Below are 22,896 nucleotides of genomic sequence, written 5' to 3'. Positions count from 1 at the left end.
TATAAGCCAGTCGGAGAAAAAGTACGCTAAACCACCTACGAATTCGTTGGGGGCACGGCCCATTTCTCACTTCTGCAGTCTGCACACCAAAGGTTCTAGCCTCCACTCCTACACGCCCACGAGTCTGCACTTTTAGCAACCATAAACCTCATCTCTCGTCGCACCTTATCCCATTCTCATTCTGACACGACTTTGCTTGACCCAGCCCAACCATCAACCAGAACCCATTCTTGTCCCATAGGATCTCCCCTCAGCCATTGTGCTTATCTGTCACTGAATTTCTTCACAATCCACGATTTTTTGTCCTCTTCAGTCGCCCCAAATCCATCGTGACTCGGAAAGCCTACTACCACTACCACTGCCACTACTACTATTAAACTACTAACCCTTTGATCTCCACTGGCCTACTGCAAGCCGCTTTGCGGTTATATCCTGCTGCCATGATGCCCAACACATCTTGGAGCCAGGCTGCTGGCATACCACATGCATATGCATCGTATTCTCCTGGTAAGCTAAATTATCTTCATCGTCCCAGAGCTTCTGCAAAGCAAGATCTCGATCGATCGAGTTGGATGCGAGGAGAACTGACCATGAGATAACTCTCAGCACCGAACGCCGCCCCAGCCTACACCTCTGTCTCAGTTCGGCAATCTTTTGGGCCTGTAGCTTCCGCCCAGCACTCTTATTCCCCATCACAAGGAACCTCTTACCCGTCACATCCAGGAGCCACATCCACAACTACCGAGACAGCCGCTCAACCGACTGAGCAATCCAAAAAGATTGACTGGCCCCTTTCCGTTCGACAATATGTTGCTAGATCTTTCCTGCCTGACAATATGGACCATACCGTTGATCGTACCGAGATGGAGGCCAAGTTGAAGGAGACGATCTCGAATGCTCACCAAACCGGTGTTATGTACACTACGGATTGGGATAAATACCCCCTCCCCCAGGAGCTGATCAAGCAAGAGCGCCTGGCTTCATTAATGTCCACGACGGTAGCTCTCCCCAACACGACATGGAATGTTGCAACCCCTACACAGAAGAAGAGGAAGTCCAGCGACATGTCCTCGGAGGGCCTGCCCGGCGCTACGGCGCCATGGCAGTCAGCCAAGAGCAACCCGCTTGAGAGTCGTGTTTCCTATCAAACAACCGACAAGCGTCCTGCTCCCGGAGCATCGTCAAATAAGGCTGCTATGAGTAAGTTCCAAAAGCAGCTGGAGAAGCGTCAACGCCGATTCGATGGAGGCTACAAGTCAACATACCGTTCTCCTAGCCCGCCTCCTTCAGATGGGCCTATTGTCGGCACATGTCAAACGCTTGAAAAGCGCTACCTCCGTCTGACCGGGCCACCCGTCATTTCTCAAGTGCGACCTGAGCCGATCCTTCACCAAACCCTTGACCTGCTGAAGAAGAAGTGGAGGAAGGAGTCCAACTACTCATATATTTGCGATCAGTTCAAGTCCTTGCGCCAGGACCTCACCGTGCAACACATCAAGAACGAGTTCACCGTTTCCGTATACGAGATCCACGCGCGCATTGCTTTGGAAAAGGGGGATTTGGGTGAGTATAATCAGTGTCAGACTCAGCTCCGTGCTTTGTACCAGCTGGGTCTGAAAGGCAATCCCCTCGAGTTCAAAGCCTATCGTATTTTGTATTTCATTCATACTGCCAATCGTTCAGCCTTGAACGACGCTATGGCAGATCTAACCCCAGCAGAAAAAGAAGAGAGGCCTTTGAAACATGCCCTCAACGTGCGCTCAGCCTTGGCCTTGGGCAACTACCATCGATTCTTCCAGCTGTACCTGGACACGCCAAATATGGGCGCCTACCTGATGGATATGTTTGTTGGCCGTGAGCGTCTTGCAGCTCTGTGTAACATCTGCAGAGCGTAAGTTTCACTTGCATTCTCCGAACTTTGTTCCTTTTGGAATCCCCCAGTCGCTAACTGACAGCAATAGGTATAAACCTGATGTGAACCTTCGATTCGTCACCGAAGAACTTGGTTTCGAATCCGACGCGGAGGCCGTGCAATTTATTATTGACCATAATGGCCAAGATCTGCTCGAAGAGCGGCCCGATTACATCGCCTTTGCTACCGGCAAGGCTGGTCAGCGTTTCGAGGCCTTGAGGGCAGAGGCTTTCCGTAGAGTCGATATCAAAGGCCAAATATGATGAGGCTAGCTATCACATCTGCCTGTTATTCTTACTTGACTTTTTTTCACTCCAAAGTCTATAATTTCAAACAACCAAGCAAGCATTGGCATGACGGTTGGTTATCATGCACACATCCACGCTGGTCGCATATTCAGCCGGTTTAATAAGATCCTCTGATTTCCACGATGGTCAGTGGAAGAAGGACGATATTGAAGCTCTCGGTCTGTTCCTCGGCTTGGTCCATGGTACAGCAAGCCCCGATAACAAAAAGAGGCTGGAATTGGATTTTACATGAATATTAATGAATGTTGTCTGCGGACTAAGTCGAGGGATTGGACTCGAGGGTTTCCCAAGCTCCTTGAAATTGGAGTATCGACGCAGGGCTTGGTTTCAGGCGTCAGCCAGCCTGCTCTAAGCGACAACGACGGTTTTTCTGCAAGTCGGGGGGACAAAGTCGTGCATCTCTCGGGTTAGACACCTTGCCATCACCATTGGGCCTGCAACTCGACTCGTGGAGCGAGGTCATTTGGCAGTACTGCAGTTTGCTGGGATTGAACTGGGCTAAGATCATGTTTTACAGCGTTTTTCTTTTTTTTTTCTTCTTTTTTTTAACTGTCTTCTTTTTCTTCTTCAATTTCCCAGCAACAAGAGAGCTAGTCGCCTCCTGCGTGCATTTGCGTCTTTCTTTTTTTTTTTTTTTTTTTTTTGGTCAGGTGTTTTCACTGGCGTTGGGGACACTTGGGGGATACTCTGTCTTGGTAGCAGTTTTATTACGACTATACCACAAACGAATACCCGATTCTATCACATGTTAAACTACGTATTACGACGCGGGTCACGTCATGCAGTTATAAGGGGTGGCAATGGACCAAGACAAGAATAGTCACGAATGACGGCATATCACAGGTCAAATAGGTGTCTTGCGGCACACCGTAAGCCAGGACCCTTTTACAGGGGATGAGGCTTGGGATAGCCCCGTGATGATCAAGAACGTTCTTTTCTTCCAAGTGTGGACCACCGAGCCCGGGCCCAGAAAAAAAACACGTCAAAATAAAATCCTAGGCAAGTGACAGTTCGTCGGGGTCCTCGTCGATTTGCGCGACTCTTGAATTCCGGAGACGCGAAGGGTTTCAAGTAGTGACGTTGGAGATCGGAAGGCTTGGATCCGACCTTCCTCGAGACCCAGGCATGAACTTGTATTATGCGCGGGTCTCGAAAGGGTCTGGAGTGATAAGCGGCACATAAAGTATGGGGTATTAAGCTTGTAATGCCTTGAAGAATATCTTTGCATTAAACCTAGTCCACTTGTTGTTAATCCTTCATGTACTTCGGTTGCGATATTATGTCAAGGACCTATACTGTATATTTGGGCACGATTAAAAATAAACAAAAAAGAAAAAAACGGGTCCAGTATATTCTATTCATGCATGACTGCTCGCCCTTGAAGAAGGCGAAATATAAAGAGCAGTTTTTTGCCAAGAAATCGGACTACTTAGGTTACCCGAAGCAACTCGGGCAAAATGGTGGCAGCCAGAAGTCACCCGTCCATATTTTGATGCATAAACACTCACGTCTCAAAGGATTTGCGCGCTGATCGATCACGGGCTTGCGTTCCAAAATGTACTATCGGTCGGGCCGGGGGAATAAGACTAGGTCCAACATAGGCCCTCTCCTGTATATGCCGAGGTGGTTGATGGGGTGTGAGGTTCAGTTCAACCTGTTCTTGCTGCCATTGCTGAGATCTCCAGGTGCCTTGATGCCGGCTTCAGATCATCGCCTTCGCATAATCCCGGCCTAGGGAGGTCCTTCGAAGGGGCAAGACAATGGCGTGACAACTACAATAACGCAACTGCAGAGATGACAGATGCGATTAAGAAAAGAAAAAAGAGAAAATAGAGATAGAGAAAGATAATAGAAGCAAAATGCCTCAGCCAAAGTAAGCATTGCCTAGTAAGGATAATGTTAAATGGTACCTACAAGTAATAACCAACTCACTGCGGACAAACCGAACGAGACATGGAGTGAGTTTACCCCTTTGGTTTTCAAAACGGGACAAAGTGCCTCGTCCTGCTCTGTGCTCACTCACTTTGACAAAGGCTCGGACGGTTTTTCATTCAACAGGAGGGAGTATGCCCTGGATCAATCCCTCCGTGTTTCCAAAACGCGGGCGCGACGGCAGCAGTAAAAAAAGAGGGTGAAGCCTCGGCGCGTCTGAAGTGTTTATCTATTTTTCTTTTGATGTTTTGCGTGATTTGGACAGGAACCTGATGCGATAGGGCAAATTTTGTTATAAAAGTTGTGAGTCAAGGTGAGGTATTTCGTACCCTTCTGGTACAGTACTCAGCCTCCAAACTCCACTGTATTTGCTGGTCGAGGCAGGTGGCCATGGACAAAAAATAAATAAGAAAAAGCAAGAAAAGAAAAGGAAAAAAAAAAGAGAAAAAAAAAAGAGAAAAAAAAAAAAATCGGAGAGTGCAGACCTTTGCTCTGGCAAAGAATGGGATGCGTGATTTTGCCTGGGTCGTATTAGTGGGTTTGCCACGACCGTGATTTGCATGGTCCCGGCGAACAAGCACTGCTGAACCACCCGAACCTAGTCCGCGGTAAGAATCGCATTCGCCAGCAAGTTGAAGAGACAGAAAAAAAGGCTCACTGAGCATTATGGTAGTGAGTGGCAATTAGTGCGCTGTTCGCCGTCCTGAACGCGCACTACTTACTGGTACAGCACAAACCCTGCAATGGCGAACGGGGAACGCCCACCCGTACCCGCAACCTACTATACCCGCACCGAACCCAGCGAAGTTAGGTTGATGAAAGCTTGGCTAAACGGGCCTTGGCCAATGCACCGAATCTTGGCCCGTCTGCACCTCAATCATGGTATTATTATTATTAATTTTTTTTTTTTTTGGTGCTGTCCCTGACATTACTTGCGTTCATGACTCACAAATCAACATGTGCCATAACGAAATAGGTTGGCTGGCAGACACTTTTGGGAGGAGAGAGCGACTGAGGACGGGCACCTATACTGAGCAGCATTGAGACGGAATGCATTACCATCCAATCTCTTCGGAAGATGGATTGAACGAACGAGCATGATGAATCATACCAAATCTATCTACATATACTGTATGGGTCGTCCCTATGGGAATTGATGCCCAACTCAAGCCCCGATGGATCTGCCACTGTAACCTAAACGATCCGCATGGATAGAGCTTGGGGGTGTTCCTCTCTTTTTTTTATGTGTGTGTTTCCTTGTAAGTAGGTACCTAGTAAAAGAAACTCGGGCCTCATCAATTCCCCGCTCCCAGCATCAGACTACGGAGTGCCATCATGTGATCCGAGCGCCGCTTCTTGAATATGCTCCCGGTGGGCGTCACAGTACGTGCTATATGCCTACCTAGTTGCTGCGGAGATGCGAATGGGCGGGCTTTCCTGCGTTAGACTAGATGTCGCCCGATATCGTTCTTTCTGAATCGAATCCGTGCACTTTCCTCTTTTCTACTCTTGGGACCTTTTGACAAGATTTGGTGTTTATGTTATTAATAACAACACCACCTAGCTTGCGACGAGGCTTGCTAAATCCGATTGGCCTATTTATTACGTCTCGAGTACTAAAATTACACCCATCTACTTACCCACTAACGCATCTATCTTATTCTATCAGCTCTGCATGTTAGAAAGTTTAGGATATGGTATTCAGATTATAAAGCCTTGATTTTGGTTCGTCAGAGGGGGGGGGGGGGAATAAGAACTCGACCAGCTGTTTCTTGCCGAAACGCACCGCCGACGGTAGCGTGGTGGAAAGATACCACAACAAAAGGTAGCTATGGCCGCAAAGTTCCGTACGTAGATGCGCTTCTTTCTGACGTGCAACATTTCGGAACATAATGAGCTGCAGGTACAGGAGGAGTAGGCGGGGGACGAAATGGTCGGTCCTGTCCGTGGTATTTGCGCTGAGCCTCCAAGTTTGAAGACCCTCCCTATGCTGGAGCTAGACTAGTGGAGGAGTAGTAACCGTTACTTTGATCTTGACTCTTGTTTTCCCTTCCCGAAGGGGGAAGGGGAATCATTTTCATTCGGCTACAGTACATACAGAAACCAAAGTGGCCCAATCGGACCCCATATGCATCGATGCTTGTTATGCCTTGCATGCACGCACATGCATGAGAGATGCGTGTACCTGGGTACGTAAATAGTCCCTAGTTACAATAGATAGGTACCTATGGATATGGGAGATGATGAGATACATAACTTGTTCTGTTACGGCAAGAGTGTTTTTGGGAATAATTATACAGGTGGGTAGGATGGTACATCAGCTAGCTACCCCGAGGCCAAAGGTTCTAAACAATTGATGCGATATATTATGTCTGGGACATAATATTCAAAAAAAAAAAAAAGAGAAAAAAAAAGAAGAAGAAGAAGAAAGAAAAGAAGGCCTGGTCCGGCACACTCCAGTGGCGCTGGTGAGCCCTGGCAAGAACCCCTGCCCTTGCAACGCCAGCCCGCCAAGCAGTCCGAGCGAGGTGGACGAACGCTAACATCCCGTCTGTTACTACGAAGTACGTAGCAAGGTAGCAGGTTGGTATATAGATAGATAGTCTAATAACTGGTGAGAAAGTAGTCCCTATCGTCTGTATCGTCTCTATCCTTAGTCACATTCTCTAGGGTGGAATATGGCCCTCAGCTCATGTACTTCCATCACACTTACGTTTCTGCTTGTGTATAGTTCCAGGGATACGATCCAATGTTTGATGTCGTTCTCAGGCAAAACTTAGTTATATAGGTATTTAAATCAATGGAGATATAAATGCCTAACTAATGACCTGTTGTTTCCCTCATTTCGTCACTAAATAAGCCTGACGGGTGGCTGCAACGTGGGCGTTAGCCACCTAGCTTCTTCACCTCATGTAGAAGTAGTTGGCGCTATTGGCTATTGAGTCACCGAGGTCAGATTTTTTTGCCAACCAGCCCCTCAGAAAAAGGGGGAAAAAAGAAAAAGAAAAAAAGCACGATGAAGTTTCGTTGTCAATGTTTCTTTTTCTTTAGTTTGCTGTGAGATTGAGGCTGAAAGTTTACCGGTAGACGGTTTTGCAAGGATATTACAGGCGCCGATGATACGAAAAAAAGAATGATTTTATTTGTGAATATGTATTGTTTTTTTTTTTTTTTTGAACAAACCCCCCCCCCCGACAAATCCCCCCAAGCAGGTCAAATAGAGGGGCTGGCTGCATACGCATACAGAGTAGATACGCAGTACCTGAGGCCCGGAGAACGGACAATAGAATAAATGAATTATTACTTGGTAAGCTGAAAAATAAGATGGAGACCACCCTTTGGTGAGTGAGTGAGAAACAGGAAGGGGGGTGTGGGAAGATGGATGGAGGGAGGGTGTGGTGTGCACGACGCATGGAGGTCGTCAATCCAAACGCCAACAACCTAACGAACACAACCTCTACGTACCCTCCCGTACGCAACTTCACCTCGCTACTAATTAGTCCAGTCTAGTGGAAGTAATCCCAAGTCCAGCTCCCTGTTCACATTCACTCGCAAAACCGTTCAATCTTCCATCGCTCCTGACTTCAACTTCAATTAACTAAGTTCTGGCAAAGCGAGCGTTTTCATTCGCAACCGTCGTCCGGGCCTCTTGCTTACCAGCTGGATCCTGGAAATAGCCTGCTACCAAGTTCCATGTAAGAGGTTTAATGTGATGAGAAAGTACCGAAAAATACAATACGGTCGGTTGGTAAGGTACGAAGTGTATGCCGGTAGTAATGCTGTAACTTACAGTACGTTCATACCAATACGCAGTACTTGATCAGGTGCAAGCATTTTATTACTGTATTGTGTTGCTAGCCCGTCAAGGAGTTTGACTTGGGCCCAAAAAGACCCGCCACGAACCCCGGCCCCCATCCATCCTATCAATCCCACCTGCACCCTGGCTTGGTTGCCAATTCTGGTGTGCTCGGGTCTGCTGGTGCCCTGCCCAGGCTCAATGCTTCCGACTCACTCCCTGCAAGTCCAAGTCCCCAATTAACTTAACTTATCCTGCCTAGTCCACCCTCCCTAGTCGATTGCTCGCCCGCCTGGCCCCCGCCCATATGTGCCTCCTTCCCACATTTAGTCTCCTCCTAATCTTCCCCTCACGTTGCCGCCGTTCTTTTCCCTCCGTCCAAGCCTGCACGCTCCGGCTCGCCTGCAACCACACTCCAACGACTTTGCTTGCGCCAACGATCACGACGACGACTTGCGCGACGTTTTCCAACCCTCAACGGCGACCGTCGGCGACTCCACCGAAGCCCCGCGCCCCTCCTGCGTGACTATCTTCAATCGCGCCCTAAATAGCCGGCTGGTGAAACGGCAGTGCACATATCTGTAGCGGTTTCACAGAGGCACAAAAAAGGAGGATATTGGCCCGCGGCGAACAAAGACGAGGACAATCGGGTGACGCAAATTGAATGGTTGACGGATCTTGACAACGCATGCACACAAAGACGCAAGCGTGTTGAAGTTTCGCTGTAATAAATAGGCGGCCAAGGAAACAAGACGAGAACAAACTACCCAAGAAAAGTAAAAAAGCCACAACGGTCAAAACCACGCTGACGCCGAACATACGATTTTCACTCTGCGCTTGCAAGACCCTCGGGAGCTCCACGGCGCAGCATCCACATTCAGTCTCAAACCCACCCAAGAAAGACGATTTGACTACCGGGCGAGTACATCTCGGGAATCTGCAACTCGCGTCAGACGTTCTCGGTCGCACGCGTCTTTGCTTCCAAGTGACAACTTCGCGCATCGGCAAGCACTTCTGAGTCGGCGTAACCCGAGTTTTCCAAACGCCTCTCGCCTTGCCGTCTACACGGGCTGCGACCTAGTTTCTCCTAGGAGGCCTCTTCAGCCGCCTCTGCATATTCCACCATGAAGGTACGTCGGTAGCTGCGGAAGCCGAGCCATATTTTCCTTTTTCCTGCACTCATAGTACACAATTGCCTGGCTACGAGTACCCTAAGTTGGGGAGAAAGTGATTGGGTCATCGGAAGACCGGTGCCAAGAATAGCGACCCTATCTATGTCTTGCCTATTCTTACTCACACGACCACCCAACCCATCCGGCGCTTTTTGCGCACCCTAATTCACGCATTCACTACATTTTGCGACCTCCATACACTATTCTACAGCCCTTGTCTCCTTTTGTTTGCTGTCATGTCATATACAGCTTCCCTTGTTTTTGTTCTCCCTAGTCATGTGCCCTTCTCTACACCCTCCATATCCAGAAACGTCCAAAGACCATTTGGTCACCTCCGAGTCATATCTTCGGGTGCCGCTCAGTTCGTTTTATTTGCAGATACTGCATAAAACAGCAGGATGCTGACCAACATACGCGCAATCAAGGCCTTACGGCGATCCATCAAGGGTGATAAGGACAAGCAGCCACAGATATCTATAGCCCCCAAGTCTGCTGTCGCCATTGTGCCGCCAAAGAAGGTTGGTCGAAAGTCTACGCTCCAATGACTAGCTAACCTGCACAGCGGGGACTCATTACCCCTGAAGAAGCTTGAACTGACACGAATTATCAGGTCATCCGCGCCCTCTACGACTATGAAGCCCAATCTACTCAAGAACTTAGCTTCTCACGCGGCGACTTCTTTCACGTGATAGGGAGAGAGAATGATACAGATTGGTACGAAGCATGCAACCCTGCGCTTCCAGATGCTCGCGGATTGGTCCCGGTTGCCTTCTTCCAAGCCCTTGGTCGCACAGAAAGGGATAGCGCTCAATCCGACACGTCCGTCACACGCACGTCTGCGCCTGTGCCATCAAAGAACCCAGACCATGATTCCGGATACGCCGAGACATCAGCTCCGGTCCCATCGACCCCAGGGTTCAGCAACAGGGACTCCAAGTCAGGCAAGTCGGGTGCCATGGTGTATGGCATAGTCATGTACGACTTCCAGGCAGAGCGTGCAGACGAACTCCAAGCACAGGCGGGAGAGGCAATTATAGTTATCGCCCAGTCAAACCCGGAATGGTTTGTGGCGAAACCCATTGGGAGGTTGGGGGGTCCAGGGTTGATACCAGTTTCTTTCATTGAGATACGAGACATGGCATCCAACACTCCTGTACCTGATCCGGAGGGAGCGGTACGGCGAGCTGGAATTCCGAGGGTTGAGGAATGGAAGAAGATGGCCGCAGAGTACAAGAACAGCAGCATCACTCTGGGCAAGTTTGAGGTTGGAGGCGCTCCCCAGCAGCAGGCCATCGAGCAAGGCATGGACCGCATGAGTCTGCAGCCTACGGACAGTCGCTCGAGTCAAGGACAGCTCAATGGCAAACTTGTAAGTTCGCCTTCTGCATTCCCTTCATACCCGGAAGTGTTGGGAAAGTAATCGAAACAGTCTTGCTAACATACAACCTCTTTTTGCCGGAAACAGCAACAGCAACAACAGCCTCAGCCGCAGCCGCAGCAGCAGCAGCAGCAGCAGCAGCCACAGCAGCCTGGATACAACTCACAAAGAAACACCCAGCAGCAGGCCATGCAACCTCAAAATGCTTATCCGACCCCCAAGCCTTCGACTCAACTATACGCTCCTGTTCAAGCCAGCATCCCGCGCTATTGTTTTGCCGAGGAGAAGTATTGGTTCGTCATTGAGGCTATTCTGGAAGATGGGCGCAAGTACGAGCTCTCCAGATACTACGAAGACTTTTACGACTTCCAGATTGCGCTCCTGACCGAGTTCCCTGCGGAGGCGGGCAACACGGGAACGCAGAAGCGAACCCTTCCGTACATGCCCGGCCCCGTTAACTACGTAACGGATGCTATCACTGAGGGTCGTTTGCACAATCTCGATGCTTATGTCAAGAACCTGCTTGCACAGCCCACGTACATATCTCGGTGCAATTTGGTGAAGCAGTTCTTTGCGCCCCGGGAAGGCGACTATGAGATGGACGCAAATGGAGAAGAAGACGAGTATCGCATGTCGGGCGGGTCACAACAATCTTCGCCGGATTCGCCAAATGGCGGAATATCGCAACAGTCGTCACGGAACAACTTGAGCTCGGGAGGCTACAACAACAACAACCTGGCCCCCAGCCAGCAACGAGGGCTTAGTGCTCAGCCCCCGATGATGCGTCAGGCTTCGTCACTGTCTCAGCCTTCCCAGGCTTCGCTTTCACCCGGCATTCCACAGGCTGGTGCTTTCATGAAAGTGAAACTAAGCTACAATGGCGACTTGATAGCCATACGAGTCCCTTCGGATATCCAATTCCGGGAGCTTTTTGACAAGATCACCGAGCGGCTCAGGATCCAGCCCGGTGAAGAGGTGCAGCTCTCATACAAGGACGACATAACCAACGGAAAGCTTGCCCTGATGAACGACCAGGATCTGATATACGCAATGCAGCGAAACGAGAAGCTTTTGTTCTACGTTGATCACATATAAAAGATTCATCACTTGCTTCCGCCAGCTCGAGACTGGGGGTCGCATGTGGACGCCTTGCGGCGCTGTTCACCTCCCTACCTTATCATCTATCTACCTAACATTCCCGCCACTGATACCCGTTGGATCCATTTTGGCCAACACCATGTTTTCTACGGTCATACGCCTCTGCCTTGTTGACGCTATCTTGATCGTCACAGCACAGGTATTCAAATTCTTTCGACAGATGAGCGCAGGCTGCGGGAATATAATCACCGTGGTCTCGAGCTCGAGCCTCTAGCATTTTGAATACGATCTCCCAGATTCTTATCATCTTGTTGGGAAACCTCCGGTAGCATCTCGAGGCCAACACAACTTGGTCTTGCCCTCTCATGACGGTACTTTCCCAGACCTCCACCATGGAACGTTCTCCAGGGCAGTAGTCCTGCGATGCCATACCATCACTACAACATCCTGCCCAGCAACTGGTGGAGGGAAAACCATGGGAACGGCCGCGAGTCTGATCTCACCAAAGGCACTCCTCTCGACCTTTTCTTATTTCTTTCCTCTTCTCTTCTGGAAATAGGGGGCTAATATATGGCCAATCCATCCAATTAGGCGGCATCGGCGTTAATTTTGGACGATTGCTTCAATTTCTCTTTTCTTTTCTTTTGGCTTTCGTGATGATTGCTTGTTTGCTCGCGCTGCACATGTGGCTCCAGATTTTGATTCCTGGGACATTCTTGGTACGATACCCGGGAAAGTCGCTTATTCTTAGCTTATCTCCCTCTTCTTCATGCTATTTTCTAGCTCTTTTTTTTTTTTTTTTTTTGGGGGGGGGGGGGGGGGGGGGGCGGAGTTGATGCTATTAATTCCTTGATGTGCTACTATTCGGGTGCTTGTATTCATGGTTTACGTGGCATCATGTTTCCGCAGAGCAGTTTCCCCAGGCCTTTTCTATTTAAGCAAAGCCTGAGATTCTTCTTTGATTCTGACGTTAATTTCGGGAACTTACTGGCGATTTAGTGTCCAAGGGACGCCGTTCAAGGCTTGGGTATATCTGATACAGGGGTGGGAAAAAAAGCTTTTGGATTGGGTAAAAGGAACGGTCTAGCGAGCCAATAATTTTAACGAATAAATCATATAGCGAGGTTGATTCATCTTTTGTTTTTAAAGCAACATAAACATGAATGCATGGGAAGGTCGTCGCCTGTCAAGAAGAACTGGCTCAATCCATATCTCTGTCCTCGACTACTTACTTCATCGACTAGTCTCGGTCGTGTCTCCTGCTGTGGCATGTCCGTATCCTCCAGGTCGACGTGTTTTCGTCAATCTCTCGCTGCTTTCAGCTTGTTCGGGCAAAAGGACGCATTGGTGTGGAACGCAGTCTCGCTCGGAATGATTCCAGACCAGGAGGTGCTGGCGTAGTCCACAGGTCGGCTTTTAATCTTTTGTATTCGTTTTGGCCACTTGAGATCCGTTATATACCATCTGAATAGTAGCGCTTGTACCCTAACTAGGCATCAATCCACAAAGTCTGCATCAATAACCTCAACGACGGATTCGGCTTCCCAAAGTGGTTTTCCAACACGTCAATCTCCTTGACGATATCATCTTGCCACCGTACCAGCAGCTCCTTTGTCGCCTCCACGGCACCGCTCTTGTGCAGCAGAGAAACCAGGTACTTTTTGGTTTCGGCGTTTTCCGTCTTCCCGCTCCGCATAGCCTTAAAAATGCCTTCAACCTGGACCATCAAATCGGGCCGGGAATGCGCGAGGTGGACGAGGATATAGGAGAACTTTTGCTCGTCTAAATCTTCGGCGAAACCCTTTTTGTCTGCGTAATCGGCCGAGGTAATATTGAGGTAATCGTCGCGGACTTGGAAATACAGCCCGGACTGGTACGAGAATGTTTGGAATATGTTTTCGGGGGAATCAGTGGAGCTTTCGTAGTCGCTGGCAGCAGAAACAACCATCATAAGCTCTGCAACCAACGATAGGAATGCCCCCGTTTTTTGCTCGATCATATTGAAATATTGGGTTTTGGTGGGACATTCGCGGTTAAAAGTCCAATGCAGGTCCAGCGATTGGCCGAAAAAAAGCTGTTGCAAACGGAGCAGTAGGACATCCATTAGTTTTCTAGATCCCAGATTATGCACGGCCTGTACCGCTTGTACGTATAGATATGTGGCGCTGTTGATGGTCGCCGCGGGGCCGTAGACGAGATGCGTGGCGGGGAATCCTCGACGTAGTTTAGAGTCGTCTTCAATATCATCCAGGAGGAGGGACGAATCATGTAGGCAGTTGATAACAGTTTTGATGATTTCCATTTCACGCTGCGGCACATCCAACCACATGTTATAGCAGTCGACCAGGGCGGCACGGAAACCCTTGGAGGGCATGGATTGGATATACCGTATCGGGGCCGAAATCACCTCCTCTGCTGTGGCGGCGGTGGTCGTAGTGGCTTTTGTGACTTTGTGTTTGAGACGGTCTCTGTCCACATTGTCGAAAGTGGACGAGGCAGAAGACAGCGGCGAACTCAGATCTCCCTGAGATGATGAGGATGCCCATCCGCTAGAGGACGATGCGGACGCACCTAGGCTATGAGACGGTGATGATGATGATGATGGCCTGGCGAGGATTCTCGACTCCTCGACCACTAACGTGCGGCCAAATCCCGCCAGTTCGTGAATCCGCGGGTGGTCTGGCTCTGGCTGCGTTGGAACGTGGGTCCAGTCGTTGTGGCGGTAACGTTGCGAGCTCCAGTAGTCGTTGCCAGCCAAAGCCGTGTGCAAATTTTCGAGAAACTTGACCAAATCATCGCGGAGTTTTGGATTTTCGGCGTAAAGGCGGTTTTTTGATTGGACCCATTTGGCTTCTTCGGCAACGACCATTTCGGCTACTTTGCTTTTGGCTTGCTCGTCGGTGTAGGTTGGGTTTTGCTTTATGAGGAACCAAATCGTGTTGACGACCCTGCCAACTAGTTGATTTTTTGTTTGCTGCCGTGCCCGGAGCCAGCTCCAATAGTCGTTTGTCAGGAGCATGCAGCGCTTCCAGTGTCGCATGGGGGCAGCCAGTAAACTGTACTCTTCTTGGGTAATGACAATCCCCAAAGAAAACTCGAGCATGGCGTAGTATGCACTGGTTTACCTTTAATAAACAAAACTCTCACATGTAGTACAGATGTGTGTGTATGCGCGCATATTTAACTCACCCCATACTCCCATTGTTAGCCCGTGACTCGAGATATTCTTCCAAGCTCTCGATTTTATCCGTATCGCGTGTTTCTATAATCGCTTGCCACCTTTTGCGGTAAGCTTCGAGCATTCGTAAGGCGCATACGCGGTCCACCCTCATACATTCGAGGATGACGGTCGACACAAGATCTTTGATTTTTGTGGATTGAGAACCCAAGTCGAGGACTCTCGAGTCGGAAAAGTTCATGGCCTCGTATAGATCAAGATGCTCGGCATGCGCGGCGACGATGGGCATTTCCTCGCAGACATCTGCTTCAATCCATTAGTCACATTTTCTCTTTTCTCCTGCATGGGAGAGATAGTAAGAAAAGATGGGACATCAGAGATGAGAAAAAGAGAGAGAGAGAGAGAAAAAAAAAAACACAAACCGTCATGCAAACATCCCGCGTCAAGCAGGTAGGACAACAGACCTAGCCGGTCAGGGAGGCATTCCGGCCAGATAAAGCTGCCCCAGTTGCCAGCAACGCTGGGCGATCCATTGGACTTTTTTTCCTGGCCATCGCCCATGATGCGACCCCAGTCGCCGGTCAAGCATTTGGCACCGACATCTGCCAGGGAGTCGTGCCGGTGGATGCGGACGGGGAGGGAGGTTAGGGAACCGGACTTGACAACCGTTTCGCGGGCGACGGGGATAGAGTAAGGGTATAAAACTTCTGGCGATAACATGGTTTAATGCTTGACGGTTAAATCATGGGGGATAAGCCGACGTGCAAAGTATGAAATGGGGGGTTTTTTTTTTCCTTTTTTCCTTCCTTTTTCTTCAGGGCACGGGGCTTTGATCACTTAAATATGATGAGCAGAAAACTACCCGACGGTGATAGCAGTGAGATTATGCATTCTTTGCCGAGCAGCAATCATATAGCAGTATGCAAGTGATAGGCGGTGGGGGGAAACGAGATCAAGGTATCTTAAGTGTTATTCTATAAATACTTGACTTGTCCGCTGTGTTTAAGTTTGTTATTCAGCATTTCTGAAATCTAGAGCGTAGAGGAATAACCGTGGCAAAAAGTACGCAGTGAAAAGGTACAAAGTATATCTAAACCATGTGCTGCGTCAACTTAGAGTTTGTGACGCGCGGATATAGCTGTCGTTCTTTTATGTACCTAGTCTAGTATAAAGGTCACATTAATATAGAACTTACACGATTCGTTACCTAGGTAAGGTAGGTAGGTACCTGCCTGGGTACCGATTCACCCCACGCCTTGACCCACATATCCTGTAAGCTTACCTACCACGGCCCCTAGCCAACTATTAATCCATTAATGTTGCTGTGAGAGATCCGGTTATTTGTCATTGGAACGTGGAAAAGACACAAAACGCGAGCCGAACAAAGAAAGGATCGTGTTTGATCAATAACACAGCCCTTTGATATTTAATTGATGTGTATTGCGGTATTAGACGAAAATCTCCATCCCTTGCTACCTGCTTTCCATTGATAAAGCCTCCATCAAACATAGACGCCCAGAACTCCCACATAATTATGTGAATGTTTGAGTGTATGACTCCGCACTATATATAGTAGACTGCTAGCCCTACTGGGTAATACATACGAAGTGGTAGCTAATATGCTTTAGCCGCCAAAGGTAGGGCTACACTGACTCGCATTAACTTGGAGGTTCTCATAATGAGTATGAACGCTATAGTATTCTGAAACCTGAATGAAGGCCTAAAGAGGAATGGGGGATCGTCTCCAGTCCCTACTCGGGGAAAAAAAAACCCCCCCAAAAAAAAAAAAAAAAAAAAAAAAAAACCTCCAACGACACATCTGCAGACCGAGCAAAGAAACTTCAACTGATAATTTTGGGTTAAAATAATTAACAAACAAGGCCCCGTTTTATCCCTCATCAAAACCGCGCACTACTTTCTGATGCCGCGCGATCCAATTAGTCGACCGAGAGTCAGGGTCCATACCAAATTGCCAAAATAAGTTCGCCAGAACCATATCAAGTTTGCGGTACACGAGTCTAAACTATTCGTTAGCCAAACCTTTTTTTATGTCTCTATCTCCTTTTATTTCTCCTTCTTTGGTCAAGCACAAAACAGGGGCTAACGACGCGGGCTTACCGTAAAAAGTATTCGCTATTGTTTCCCCCCTTGTTTGTCAATTTCTTTGCTTCTGCCTCTGGTCTTTTTTTTTTTTTTTCGCCGCCTCAATATTCAAAACGCTACCTCGGCCTTCCTCTTCCTGAATGAGACCTTGGCGTTGGGATTAGCCCAATTCATGCCGCCGCCCACATCCAAACTCTCCGGCCTGCCCCCATCGAAGCGCCAGTCGTATTCCATCAGCAGCCGCACCAGGGCGATCTTGACCTGGGCCGCGGCCAGAAACCGCCCGGGGCACGCATGCTCCCCGTACCCAAACGCCAAGTGGTGCGGGCTCGTCGTCACCATCTGCCAGTTCTTGTCCTGGCCCGGCTGCGAGCGCAGCCTCAGAAAACGGCGCGGGTCGTACGTCTCTGGAGACCAGTATATTGACGGGTCCATGTGTGCCGTCAAGAGCACGTGGGTGAAGGCGCCCGCCGGGATGGCCAGTCCGGACTTGAAGGTGATGGGGGCTGTCGCTACACGTGGCATGCCGCCTTTATTTGCATTTGTCTTCATGTTAAAAACGGGCTGCTTACCTCATTGTGTCAGTTATGCAGAAGAATGTGTGTTTACACGTACCAAGTCTTGACATGCGAAGGCGCTGCGTCTCCTTCAAAGTGCTATCCAGCAAGCGCAACTTGTACAGCCGCTCCTTTGTAAAGACCTCTTCCTCGTTATATGAAGCGATGCCACCTTCCCCGTTGAACACTTGTATAATTTCTCTCCGCAGTTCGTCAATGAGCTCTGGTCCGGTGGTGACGATATCGAAAAGTGCATTGGTGAGCAGCTCAGTTGTGGTGTGGATGGCGGCGAGGCTCAGGCCGAGCTGGAAGTCTGCCACAGAGTATTTATGGGACATTTTGGCCTTGGAAACGGCCTCTTGTATCCACTATGGAGCAAGAAGAGTATTAACAATAAACCCAGTGTAAGTACTTACTTTATGGGCAGCAGTAGCAGCAGGCACACACCAAAATAGTATCTCCTCCCCGGTGTTTGGGGTCAACTGGCTTGTCACTGCGATTGGAAGCAATGGGCGCCAAGATACGACGCGCATCGGCAGCCATGCGCCGCAGGACTCTGCACTCGGGGAGGAAAAGGCTGACAGGCCACTGCAACACACGAGGCCACGCCTGCAACTTAAAGGCGGCGACTCCGCATTGCGCCGCGTAGCTGGTGGAAACGTCCAGCCAGGCCTTGTTTCGGCAGAGCTCGGGCCCCACAAAGACGCGGGCCGAGAGGCGGGCGTTGAGATTGCGGACAATAGGTTTGACGCTGGCCTCTTGCCACTCTTGAATGTTGTCTCCCAGCTGTTCCTGTAGCGCCGCGGATGCCTCGTCGGATATCTCGTCGGTCAGATATTCTAGGAAGCTTACAGTTAGCATGTGTGTTTTTTTTTTCTTCTTCTCTTATTATTCTTCCTGCTTACTCAGTGACGTTGTTATCTTCAAGCGAGAAACTGTCTGGATGATGTTGCTCTCGTCGTCACCTAGGGCGGCCACGGCCTCAAACCCACGATATCCGCCAAACAATTCCTGCGATTTCAACTGTCATTACTCTCTGCCCAAGTAAGTTCCACTGCTTCCATATCACTAACAATAGAAAGTCCCTTGCCAAAGCTCAGCTCTTTAATTCCCTTGACCTCCTCGGTATATTCAGCTGGCAAGAAGATCTTGGTGGTCGTATCCGTGATTACCTGAAATGGCTTGTTGGTCTAAAAAATAGGAGTGGCACCGCATTAGACAGACAGGATTGTACACACAGAGTAAAAATCTTGACATAAACTTACCTTGGAATATTCCCTTACCATCTCCCGTCCGTTGACGCGATATTTATTAACTGCCTGCCTATACCCAAACCACCCTTTCCCGGCTCCCATCAGAGGAATACCTGGGTACACAGCCGGGCGATCTAGGTAGAGGAGGCTGCCGGCAATAAGCACCGTAATGGTAACCAAGATCTCCAGTTGCCATTCTGCCAACATGCCAAATACCAATTCCCATTGAGTCATTATATTATTCGGCACCCAAATTTTGGCGTGCGCGGATGGTTGATAATTACAATCGGTGAACTTGGATCAAAATACGTGGGCGGAAACGTGGCCTTTATGAGTTTTGTGGTAAGCTTCTGTCGGGAAGATTGCTTCCAATTCCGCAACTTTACCGAGTAATTCACTTATACTTGATGCAGCTGCAGCAGCACATGTTACGTTTCAGAATTAATATTCACTCACAAAAGCCAATCTGGTGGTTTCGGGTATAGCGTATCTACGCTACATAACTTACGAGTAGCGTCACAGATAAACACTTTAAAAACTCCATAGTAGTATCCCTTCGACTCCATAGCGTTCCATTACAAGGTCACAAAGCAGGAAACCCTCATGCCCACCAGCCGGTGAAAATGCTCGAGTAGTTATTGAGTATCAATATCGGACTCAAGCTGCTTCAGTTTAGGTTTGGCCTTTTTGGCAGCCTGGCGTGATGGCCTCACCCGAGTAGCGGGCGAAGCTTCGACAGTGGCTCGTCTGCGCTTCGACGCGGCAGACCTGCTTGAACCATTCGAATAAACCGCATCCTCCTCCATAACTGGGGCATCAGCTTGGTGCTGTTCACCATCAGAAGCTAAGGCATCACCGTGCTCCCCGCTGCGCTCAGTATCTCCAATAATAGCAGACCCGCCAGCAAGAGCCGGCGAGGTGGCATCGTCCATTTGAGCGTCCTCGACGACAAGGTCGTCATCATCATCTTCATCGTCCTCTCCAGCAACAGGGAAATAGCTCGAGACACGAGGGGCTTCCTGGTTCTCAACCGCCTTATCTTCTGTCTCCTGACTTTCGCATTCGTACCCTGCTGGCAGGAATCCGCCGGCTGTGTCCTCATCAAACCCGGCAGAAGCATCTGCGGGCCTGTGGGTGGTTTCATCGGCGCGGCTCCGGCTAGTTTGGATGATGCGCAGGTCTCCATCACCAACATTTCCATATTCCTCCCGGAGTCTGTTTGTGATGCGCATCGCCATGAGCATTTTGCGCCACATGGCCAGGGCCGCAGCCGTCCGCTTCGCATCCTCTTTGCGCGCCCGTTCGGCCTCGTCTTTGGCCAACTCTTCCATAACACGATCGTGGTGCTCCTCTGCAATCACGACACCTTGGATGACCGGAACCGCCATCCGGTGTCCAAACTCAAAGTCGATCACAGCTTCTGCGTAATCTACGCCAAGTCTTCGGCATACCTTGACCGCGCCTCGGAATGGGACGTGCACCGCACCCTGAGGGCACATGTGCTCGGCAAAGAGGTCGATATTCCCATATTCATTCTTTGGGATGATACCGTCCTTGATCGGGGGTGGAATGATCCAGTCGGTCTGGTCCATGCTGTAGAGTCCCTGGAGCACCTTTTTTCCGGTGGCTGCCTCGGCCGCTGCAATGTCTCTCTTCCTGTTCATCGTAGCCGCACGATATGGGACCATCTTCAGGGGCTTCTCTCCCTCTTTGGGTGCCCTTCCTTGCTTGTGCCATGTCTCGGCGCTCTTCACCTGAACAACGTCTCTTCTCAAGTAGACGTTTTCTTCCGTGAACTCGCCGCCTTTCGCCTTTACTTTGAAGACCTTTACCGGCGTGGCGTCTTGTAAAAGTGCCTCTTCGCGTTTCAAGTGCCTCTCGAGCACGTACTCTTTGGATTGCTTGTAATACTGCAGAGTCTCGTCGCCTTCCTTCACTTCTTTCTTCTCGTGCTTGGCGGGTCGCAGGTCGGTCGAGTCTTCTTCCTCATCTACTTCAGTAATGGGATGCCGCTTGTTTCCTCTGACATAACCACGAAGGACGGATTTTATCCAATCAACGTGCTCATAGTGCTTCACCTTGCCCTTGTGGTTATAAACAGGCACCTTTTCGATGGGATACCGAACGCCCTTGGTTCGACCTGGCAGCATTTGTCGCTTGAGGTACCGAACTGTGACGTCCTTGGCGGTTCCATCAGACGAAAAGCCCATAATGTAGGCCATAACCTGCCTGGCCTTCTCTGTCCTACTACCCCTAGGTTCAAGACTTTCGACAAGCTCTCTGTTGGTGGCAATAACAAATTTGACCACCGGATCGACGGCAAGGTACTTGTGTGTCACTGGAGACAACACCTCAGTCCAGTAGTGAGGGAATTCAAGGTCCTGGTCGAACTTTTTGCTTTGTGGGGCCATCTTCTTTGGTACCTCGACAACCATTTCGTCATCGCTATTCACTTCTTGTGGTTCAAAGTCATCGACATAATTCGAATCCTCCTCCTCGATGGCTTTACTTTGTTTTCCTCGAGATCGACTAGATACGTGCTGCCGTCGAGGTTCGTTCTTCGTATTCTTTTGAGGAGTCTGCGTGGTTTGAGTTGGCTTCTCAGGAGATGGTTGCGAACTGCGTTCTTCTTCGGGATCAGCATCCTCGTATTTCGACCAACCATATCCTAAGGGCTCTGCAGTTTTGGAGTTAGTTAACATGAAGATGATAAAACCGCAAGCAACTCAACCAACTCAACAAATAAAGAATGCTCTTGTTTACTTACGAAGGCTAGCAATCATCCGTGCCTCCAGCCCCAGCCCTCGCAACAAGGCAGTAAAAAGTTGGGCTCCGACATCTCGTGAACCAGTGCAGCTCTGAGCACAGAGTCTAAACTCATCCAAGCTCCCAATACGTTCTCCGAACAACGCTGTGTTTTTATCTCCATTCTTGAACCCTTTGGTCAGACGGTCAAGACGCTCAAGTGACATGTAACCAACTTTTCGAAGACCCGGTGCGGTGACACGGAATCTTTGCTTCCACCAGGCAGACAATGCCTTCATGAGTCTGAAGAGCGGGTCTCCGTGGCTCATGTCGACAGTTCCATTCTCTAGCCGTTGAGCCGCATCACCCCAGTCCCGTCTTGACGGTCTCGCCGTCTCTTTGGCTGACCCCTTGCCTTTGCCCTTGGTTTTGGGGGCATTCGATCTAGACGCAGGTGTCTCGCTGGCCCTGTCGAGAGCAGAGGCCCTTCGCCATCGTTCGTATTCTTCCCAGACCCGGGGCGGGACATGAGAGAGCAGAAGACCCTGGACCTCGGCATCACATAGCCACGAGTTCCTGACGGCGTTATGCCACATGAGAAACATGACGTGTACTCGGTGGACCGCATTGCGCGTGATCCGCTCCCTTTTGGACGGCCCTTTTTTGTTGCCGTACTCGTTGGTGAGCGAAATCCTTCCGTCTAGGTCCAGTGTCAGCTCAAGATCCCCAGAGGGCGCAGCCTCCTCAGCAAATGGGGCAAGAGAAGCCTGGACATCTTCGAACTCGATGTCATCGTCGTCATCATCACTACCATCATCATCCTCGTCGGCCATATCGAGGCTGCGATCCGCTGCTGCGACCACATCTTTGAACTCCTCATCTGACAATGATGACAGGGAACTGTCATCCTCGTCGCTGACGCCTAGAATATCTGCCGGAGACCGAGTCTTGGCAGATGCTCCTGGTGTGGAGACGGTGTCGATAGAGTCGAAGAGGGTTGCCTTTCGAGGGGGAACAGTTGGTAGATTAAGCTTGGTTTTTTGCCTCTTGTTTCCTGTCGAAGAGCTATTCGCACTTGCCGATAGAGAGGCGTCACGCAATCGTTTTCGCGGTGGCATCCTGAAAAAGAAGCTTGCTCAACCGCAAATTCAATCAAAAAGACGGTCCAATCCGCCTAATCACCCGGGGTTACGGAAACCCAGTCGACAGAGCTCTCGATGAACTTTCATGTTTTGATAATGTCATCCCAGTACATATTGGGAGATGCCGGTTTAGTTCTAGATAGCATCATCGCCCCGCGTGGGTAAAACGCATCAAAGCTAGGTTGTTGCTGCATGCTGCAAAAAAATAATAATGGAACCGCCAGGCACAACGACATCATTGGGTGGATGCCACGATCGGTTCAGGCCGATCGCCACAAACGGCAGGTCATCGTCACATGACCGATGGTGCCTCACATGACCC

The 22,896-nt window shown here is 49.7% G+C and overlaps 6 protein-coding genes across 6 annotated transcripts; 2 read left to right on the top strand and 4 right to left on the bottom strand.

The window, feature by feature from the left end:
• The first annotated feature begins 57 nt into the window (after positions 1 to 57).
• Positions 58 to 3,647, top strand: MGG_01703 (GANP domain-containing protein). Its single transcript, XM_003714650.1, has 3 exons — positions 58 to 507; positions 607 to 1,891; positions 1,962 to 3,647. The coding sequence occupies exons 1-3, from the start codon at positions 441 to 443 to the stop codon at positions 2,173 to 2,175; spliced, it is 1,566 nt and encodes a 521-aa protein (XP_003714698.1). The 5' UTR covers positions 58 to 440; the 3' UTR covers positions 2,176 to 3,647.
• A 2,008-nt stretch (positions 3,648 to 5,655) lies between these two features.
• On the bottom strand, positions 5,656 to 8,725 carry MGG_15757 (uncharacterized protein; the record flags this gene model as incomplete). Its single annotated transcript, XM_003714649.1, has 9 exons — positions 7,943 to 8,725; positions 7,810 to 7,833; positions 7,618 to 7,644; positions 6,866 to 6,916; positions 6,608 to 6,709; positions 6,317 to 6,356; positions 5,939 to 6,153; positions 5,793 to 5,804; positions 5,656 to 5,668 (listed from the first exon to the last, which is right to left on the bottom strand). The coding sequence occupies exons 1-9, from the start codon at positions 8,065 to 8,067 to the stop codon at positions 5,656 to 5,658; spliced, it is 609 nt and encodes a 202-aa protein (XP_003714697.1). The 5' UTR covers positions 8,068 to 8,725.
• MGG_01702 (MAP kinase activator) lies at positions 8,279 to 12,413 on the top strand. Its single transcript, XM_003714648.1, has 4 exons — positions 8,279 to 9,078; positions 9,546 to 9,638; positions 9,731 to 10,489; positions 10,586 to 12,413. The coding sequence occupies exons 1-4, from the start codon at positions 9,073 to 9,075 to the stop codon at positions 11,591 to 11,593; spliced, it is 1,866 nt and encodes a 621-aa protein (XP_003714696.1). The 5' UTR covers positions 8,279 to 9,072; the 3' UTR covers positions 11,594 to 12,413.
• A 426-nt stretch (positions 12,414 to 12,839) lies between these two features.
• MGG_01701 (uncharacterized protein) lies at positions 12,840 to 15,222 on the bottom strand. Its single transcript, XM_003714647.1, has 3 exons — positions 15,197 to 15,222; positions 14,786 to 15,077; positions 12,840 to 14,712 (listed from the first exon to the last, which is right to left on the bottom strand). Exons 2-3 carry the CDS (start codon positions 15,061 to 15,063, stop codon positions 13,086 to 13,088), a joined length of 1,905 nt encoding a protein of 634 aa, XP_003714695.1. The 5' UTR covers positions 15,064 to 15,077; positions 15,197 to 15,222; the 3' UTR covers positions 12,840 to 13,085.
• Positions 15,223 to 16,579: 1,357 nt separating this feature from the next.
• Positions 16,580 to 18,921, bottom strand: MGG_01700 (cytochrome P450 monooxygenase; the record flags this gene model as incomplete). The annotated part of the gene is made up of 7 exons (XM_003714646.1): positions 16,580 to 16,792; positions 16,893 to 17,407; positions 17,493 to 17,802; positions 17,882 to 18,273; positions 18,340 to 18,445; positions 18,508 to 18,624; positions 18,700 to 18,921. The coding sequence occupies 6 exons, from the start codon at positions 18,919 to 18,921 to the stop codon at positions 16,986 to 16,988; spliced, it is 1,569 nt and encodes a 522-aa protein (XP_003714694.1). The 3' UTR covers positions 16,580 to 16,792; positions 16,893 to 16,985.
• Positions 18,922 to 19,106: 185 nt separating this feature from the next.
• Positions 19,107 to 22,781, bottom strand: MGG_01699 (uncharacterized protein). The gene is made up of 2 exons (XM_003714645.1): positions 21,455 to 22,781; positions 19,107 to 21,364 (listed from the first exon to the last, which is right to left on the bottom strand). Exons 1-2 carry the CDS (start codon positions 22,548 to 22,550, stop codon positions 19,323 to 19,325), a joined length of 3,138 nt encoding a protein of 1,045 aa, XP_003714693.1. The 5' UTR covers positions 22,551 to 22,781; the 3' UTR covers positions 19,107 to 19,322.
• Positions 22,782 to 22,896: the final 115 nt, after the last annotated feature.

This window comes from Pyricularia oryzae, chromosome 2 (assembly GCF_000002495.2).
Source record: "Pyricularia oryzae 70-15 chromosome 2, whole genome shotgun sequence".
NCBI classification, from domain to species: Eukaryota; Fungi; Ascomycota; class Sordariomycetes; order Magnaporthales; family Pyriculariaceae; genus Pyricularia; species Pyricularia oryzae.
This window is presented reverse-complemented; position numbering and strand designations above follow the sequence as displayed.